General features: G+C 64.9%; 1 protein-coding gene across 1 annotated transcript; it reads right to left on the bottom strand.

The window, feature by feature from the left end:
* Positions 1–1,202: 1,202 nt before the first annotated feature.
* LOC135447225 (uncharacterized) lies at positions 1,203–2,844 on the bottom strand. Its single transcript, XM_064712140.1, has 5 exons — positions 2,737–2,844; positions 2,486–2,587; positions 2,138–2,387; positions 1,821–1,877; positions 1,203–1,508 (listed from the first exon to the last, which is right to left on the bottom strand). Exons 1-5 carry the CDS (start codon positions 2,842–2,844, stop codon positions 1,288–1,290), a joined length of 738 nt encoding a protein of 245 aa, XP_064568210.1. The 3' UTR covers positions 1,203–1,287.
* Between the last annotated feature and the right edge of the window lie 3,422 nt (positions 2,845–6,266).

The raw sequence follows: 6,266 nt of genomic DNA, 5'->3' as shown, positions 1-6,266 counted from the left end.
TTCCCATGCCTGAAGACCCATTTTAGGGCAATAGAAAACATATTTGTCACTGAGAATATGTCAGTCCATAATTAAAGACCTTGCAGCAAGACCAGAGCTATGTTATAATGAGAAAACATTTAAAAAAATGAAAGAGAAAGAATAAAACCAGCAGTACACAAAATTCAACTGCATAAAATGTTTAGCTGTTCCAGTAAATCAGAAAAAAAAAAAAAAAAAGGAAGAATTGAAAATCTCCAAGTAGTAGATTACAGCTGGGTCCACGAAGCCAGTCATCTAAAGGCATTTCCCCAAATGTGTCCATTTCCCGGGGAACACCCACACACACTTAAGAAACCCTGGCAAGGCTCAATTACTTCTGCACCTTGTAGCACAGGCACTCCAGCTCGAGCTCATCTTCCTTCTCCTGAGTCTGTTTCCTCGTGTCCCTTGTGGCACGCAGCCCCGGGCCCCCTAGAAACAAGAGCTGCCCGCTGCCCCTTCAAGTGCCCAAACTCCTGCCTGCGCTCCCGGCAGCAAAACCAGGCTGTTCCCAGCCAGGGAGCGGAGCCCTGTTCCCGCAGGAGGCTCTCGTGAGCCCCTTCCCCACTGTGCACGCAGCGCTTCTGCCTGCCCGCCCAGAACGCTCTTGGCACAGAAGAGCACAAGCTGGCCGGCTCTGGCCTCAGCACAGCCCAAACACAGGCACGGGAAGACACAGCGGCTGTTTTGCAGCCATGCCCCAGGGAGAGGGGAAGGGGCCCCGGCCTCTGGTCTCACTGCCCTCTTCCCGTCCCTGTGTAGGGATGGAGCACTGCTGTGCTTTCAGGAAGCTCTTTGTGGAAACTTCCGCCATTGCAAGCTCCTTTGCCCTCGGTGGATGCCTGCGCTGGAATCCCTCACGGCTGGGTTCAGAGCACACTCAAGTTGGCTCATCTATCACCCAGGGGCCTTTTCCCCTTCAGCATGTTCACACGCCCTTTAATTCCGTGCCGCTGTGCACCTGGAGCAGCGGGACAGGGACTTTTGCAGCCTGAGCTGCCCTTGGTTCCTCTCTGTCCGTGCCCGGAACGCAGCGGGGAGGAGAAGGGCAGAGGGGCCCTGCGTGTCCCCGGGCTCAGGTTTTGTGCCGCTTCAGCTCCACAGAGATGCGGGTAAAGTGAAAATCACAAACAGTTTATTAAGGGAAAGCGAAGCGAAGGGGTGAGCTGGGAGGCAAAAAAGGGCATGGGCAGGGCCTGAGGGCTGCAGGGAAGGAGCTGCCAACAGGGGGAGAGATGGCAGGAGCTGCTGGGGCTTCGCACAGGCTCAGCTGTGAGCGACCAGAGCCGTGCCTGGAGCTGCAGCTGGTCCCTTCTGCTCTGCAGGTGGTCCCATCTTCGAAGGGAACTGGAAAACATCGGAGGCGGCCGGTACAGGTACATCTGCTCCAGGAGACAAACGAAGTTCTGCAGATCTTCCTTGGAATTTCATCTCTATCCAGGTGTTCATGCAGGATGGGCTCTCGTCTTCCCTGAGGGCTCGAAGAGCTGGAAGAGAGAGGAACAGAGCCACGGTCAGAGGCCAGATTGAGGGAATCCAAGGAAAGCCTCCTGCCAGGGCCATGGCAGCCGGCTCTTGCCGTGGCCAGGAGGGAGCGGGAGACAAGGGCTACGGCCGGAAGGTGCTGGCCACGGATCCCCGCCGTGTCCCCGAAAGCTCTCCGGGCTGTGCCCCCAGCGCCCCTGGTCCGCACAGGCAGCGGAGCCCTCCGCAGCCCGGGCACGGACTGTAGCTGCGGGGCCGGGATTTGCAGCTGCTCCCCCAGCCGTGCTGGCTGCCACGCGGCTGCCCTGGCTCACCCTCAGTGAGGACCTGGAGCTCCTCCTTCTGGCCCATCATCAGCACTCCGGCCACCCCTGCAAGACAGAGCACGTGGCGGCGCCAGGCGGCACAGAGCCCGACACGGGCGCTGCCGGCCCTGCGGCCGCACGCCCTCCTGGCGGGCAGGGCTCCTGCCGGGCCGCTGCCGCACGCTGCCGCCCGAGGGCCCGGCTGCGGGAGGGCGGCGGCAGCGCCCAGGCCGGGCGGGGCTGCAGCGGCCCGGGCGCGGCTCCCGCTGTAGCCGGGGCAGCAGGCGGGCCGGGAGGCGGGGAGGGGCGCCGGGCTGCTGGCTCACCGATGAACCTGACGGCCGCCTCTCGTAGGGGCCTCTGTGGGCTCTGCAGGTGCGGCAGGGCCCAGCGCAGGTGCTCGGCCGCTCGGCTCTCGTCCTGCAGCAGCTGCGGGGAGCGCCGGCAGGGAAGGCTCAGCGCGGGCTCTGCCTCTCGGCCGGGCGCTCCCTGCGCCCAGCACCGGCCGAGCCGGCCCGCACGGCCCAGGGCAGGGAGCAGCGTGGGGGGCGCAGCCTGGCGGGCCCGGCTGCGGCGCTGGCCAGGGGCACAGCTGCCGGCCCCCCACACTGAGCACCCGGGGGCAGGGGCTGCCCCGCTCCAGCCTGCGCCTGGGGCTCCCGGCCTGTCCTTACCAGGCTCTCGACGAACTTCATCCGCCGCTTCTGCCTCAGCAGCTCCTCGAGATCCCTCCTCCTCAGGAAGCGGGCCGCACCAAGCAGGGCTTCGCCACACGCCTGCAGAGCAGCAGAGAGCCGCAGGTGGCACCAGAGCCCAGGTGAGTCACATGGGAGCCGGCTCCCTGTGCCAAGGCCAGGGGAGGCTGGAGCCCGCCAGGCGCCGGGGCAGGAGGCGGCCGAGCCCCCTGCCAGGGATGTGGCCTCACCTCGGCCACGTGCAGGTTCTCATGGTGCCAGTGTAGGAATAGAGGGAGCAGGCTCTGGCTCACAACTGTCGTGAGAGCATTATCCCCCTCTTCCACTACCAGCTCCATCAGCCTGCCGAAGAGCTGAATGGAGAGCAGCTGCACATGGCTGTTGTCCTGGAGGAAAGGAAAAGTCCTAAGCACCAACTACTCCAGGCCCATTGGGACAAAGGCCCAAAAGGGCACAGGGCACAAGGTTTCCAGGCAGGCAGCGTCCAGTGCCCTTGGCTGGGGGCACAGAGCCTTACATTCTCAAAGTGTGGCACGAGGGACTTAGCCAGCTGCAGGGTGGTGATGCTGGGTTTCTCAAGGTCTTTGTCCGGGAGCACATGGGTGAGCACACAGAGGCTCATCCCGACCATCTCTGTGTCTGGATCGGCCAGCTGCTCCACCAGGTGTGGATAGAGGCCGCGTATTCCTCCGGCCTGTGTGCAAGACCAGGCTGTGCTGTGAAGCCGTGACTGGCCGCAGCACCGACAGCTGCTCGGGGCACTCGGGCAGCTGAAGTGGGAGTCGGGAGAGCTGGCAGCAGCTGCCTCTGCTGCCAAAGCCCAGCCAAGCCCCAAGGTCTGCCTTCCCCAGCCCCACGCTGCCAGCACGGCTTCAGCCACTGTCCCCTTCTCACCAGCGAGGGCTCCTTGCTGAGCACCACGAGGCCTCTGAGCGCCAGGCGCAGCCTGTCCCTGCACTGGCTGGGCAGGTGCCGGGATAGCACCAACAGGGCACTGGGACCGTGTTGGCTCAGGTCCAGGCACTGCAGGAGCTGAAAGGCACAGGGCAGTGGCAGGGGAGCCGGCCGGCAGGAGCCCAGGGCCGCGCAGGGCCGGCTCCAGGCAGCAGCAGCGGGCGCGGGCAGCGTCCCAGGCGGCTGCAGCTCCCAGAGGCCAGTGAGGCGGGAGGCAGCTCAGCCAGGCGGCGCTGGCCATCAGGCTCACCTCCACAAAGAAGGCCAGGGCAGGCAGATGGCAGCGGGGCTCTTTCCCGACGAGCAGGCTGAGCAGGTGCGAGGCCATGTGGGGACACAAGGGGGTCAAGGCACAGCGCATCTCCCTGGCAGGGGGAAAAAGGCACCAAGACCCTGAGCCGGGCGGGCAGACCTCTCCCAGGAGTGACTCACAGAGGTCCCATCTTTCCCCAGCACTCTGCAAGGGGACACGGGCCCCTTGGGAGGCGGCTGCTGCTGGGCGTCCTCCTCTCCCAGCCCTTTGCAGTGCGCTCAGCCCTCCCTGGGTGACGAGGCCCTCTCGCTTACAAGCCCCGGGGACTGTGTGGGCCACTCCGGGCACGGGGCACAAATGCCGGCGGTGGCAGCGGGGACTAGAGGATCTCACCTGGCCAGCAGACCTGCTGCATAGTGCTGGCTGTTGGCACAGAGCAGGCTGTCCCAGAGCTGCTTGTGCTCCAGAGCCAGCAGGTTCTTGCCAACGCCCAGTCGGGAGAGCAGAGCCTTCAGTGTCTGCACTGCAAACCTGTGTGCCGAGCCAAGGCCAGGTCACTCTGGGAGCACTGGCCCTGGCCGCAAGGGTGTGGGAAGGACAGGGCGACTGGCACCTGTTGGGCTGGCTGGGAAGGCCGTGTTCCTCCTGGCACGCTCTCCAGAAGCCATGGGTCTCCACGTCCTCTGGCCTCTGCTCCGTGGTGGTGACAATTTGCAAGAGCAGAGCCACGAGCAGGTGGGGAGAATGAAGGAGGATTGCAAAGTGCCACTCGGGCGTGCTTGCAATCCTCCACAGCACCAGAGTTGCCTGCAAGAGACAAAGCACGCCGAGGCAGCGCTCAGTGCCGAGGTGTCCATGAGGCAGGGCCTGAGGGGAGAGGCAGGGGGAGCTCCCGGCCTGCTGCCCCTAGCCCAGCATTGAGCCCAGGCAGGGAGCTGCAGGGTGGGGAGAACATGGAGAGCTTCTGAGAAGGCGACCTGGAGGACCAGCATAGGCCAGCTCCAGAAACTCACAGCCAGGGCAAGGATGGCCTCGTTGTCCCCACTGCAGAGGAAGCTGCCGTACGGTGGCTGCTCCTCTAGCGCAGAGAGCAGCGCTGGAAGCACCTGCTCCACGGCCGCTTCGGAGGTCCCCACGGCTCTCCAGACCAGCGCAGCGGCTCTGTGGGACCAGAGCTGTGCGTCAGTACCGTGCCCCGAGCAGCTGCGTGGGGCCGGGAGGGAGCATGGCAGCAGGCTCAGGAAACAGAGGGGCCCGAGGGTGCCGCTGCTCTCCGCCTGTGTGGCAGAGCCCGCTGGACAGGCTGTACAGGGCGAGGGGCCCTATGGGCCGGTGAGCGCCGAGCTCTCGAGGCACTTGTGCCCCTTACCCGTCACACGTTGGGGCACAGCGCAGGAGGCTCATCACCACGAGGGCCGGGTGTTGTTCAGCGAGGCTGACAATGGCCATTTGCAGCCCAGCGTCCACAGACTCACAGGACGTGAGTCTGTGCAGCAGGGCACTCACCGTGGCATGTACCTGGAGGAAGCCGCATGGGGAAGACTTGGAGTGCTGTCCAAGGGAGCAGTTTGCCCAGCTTCCCCCAGGAGGTGCTTGCCCTCCCAGCCCACTGTGATGGGGCTTAGGGGGCCCAGCACACATGTCTTGAGGGGCCACGTGATCCTGGGAGGCCTTCAGCCCGGGCCCCAGGGTACTGCAGAGAATAAAGCACTTCTGGAAAAACTCCAGAGTGGGTCTAGGACTCACAGTGAGCGTGGGCATGGCCTCAGTCTCTGGGATGGCCGGTGGGATGGTGTTGGTGGTGGCCATGCCCTCCGTCAGGGCCATGTCAGCCTCGTCCCAGCCCTCGTGGCTTTCCCAGTCAGAGCTGGTGGCCGGGTCAGAGGATGCTGTGCTGGCAGCAGCCTCTGCCCGCAGCTCGCTGGGCCTGGGGTCGAGCTCGGCCGTGCCCTCGGGTGCGGAGCCGCCGGCCTTTGTGCGCCGAAGGCGCAGGAACCTCCGCAGTGTCTGCAGCAGAAGGAAGGGCGGGAAGAGAGGGACGTTCCATGGTCTGCTCCAAGCGCGGGGCCCCGGCCGAGCAGCGCCAGCAGGCCCAGCCCAGGTGGGGATGGCCGCAGGTACCTGCGCTGCTCTCTGGAAGCGGCCACGGGTGGGCTCCTGTCCTTCAGTCGGATCCCTGGCTGCATCTGCCAAAGAGCGAGCGCAGCCAGAGCTGAGGAGCTGCGGGAGAGGCCGGAGAGCACAGCCCAGCCCTGCGCTCCCCAGGCAGGGACAGCCCCCGGGCGCCCAGGGGATGGAGCACGGCCATTCAGGGGGCAGCCCTGGCCCCTCTCCCATCCCGTCCATGGGCATGTCCACAGGGATGGGATGGCATGGGATGGCATGGAATGGGATGGCACGGAATGGGATGGCATGGAATGGGATGTTATGGGATGGGATGTCATGGGATGGGGCTGGGCCAGGCCAGCAGCAGGCACCGGCCCTGTGGCCCATCTCCGGCACTCACCGTCCTGCAGCGTCTGCAACTGCTCTGGCTCCGCCGGCTGCTGCACT

The sequence above is a fragment of the Zonotrichia leucophrys genome, chromosome 4 (genome assembly GCF_028769735.1).
Source record: "Zonotrichia leucophrys gambelii isolate GWCS_2022_RI chromosome 4, RI_Zleu_2.0, whole genome shotgun sequence".
Lineage (NCBI taxonomy): Eukaryota > Metazoa > Chordata > Aves > Passeriformes > Passerellidae > Zonotrichia > Zonotrichia leucophrys.
This window is presented reverse-complemented; position numbering and strand designations above follow the sequence as displayed.

Bases quoted from the DNA above. Each gene is read 5' to 3' on its own strand.
- LOC135447225 (XM_064712140.1), bottom strand. From the start codon at position 2,844: ATGGAGCTGGTAGTGGAAGAGGGGGATAATGCTCTCACGACAGTTGTG. The intron at 2,388-2,485 runs GTAAGGACAGGC...GCCCCTGGCCAG, and splicing joins TGAAGTTCGTCGAGAGCCTG to CGCCGCAGCCGGGCCCGCCA. The intron at 1,878-2,137 runs GTGAGCCAGCAG...TCTGTCTTGCAG, and splicing joins GGCGGCCGTCAGGTTCATCG to GGGTGGCCGGAGTGCTGATG.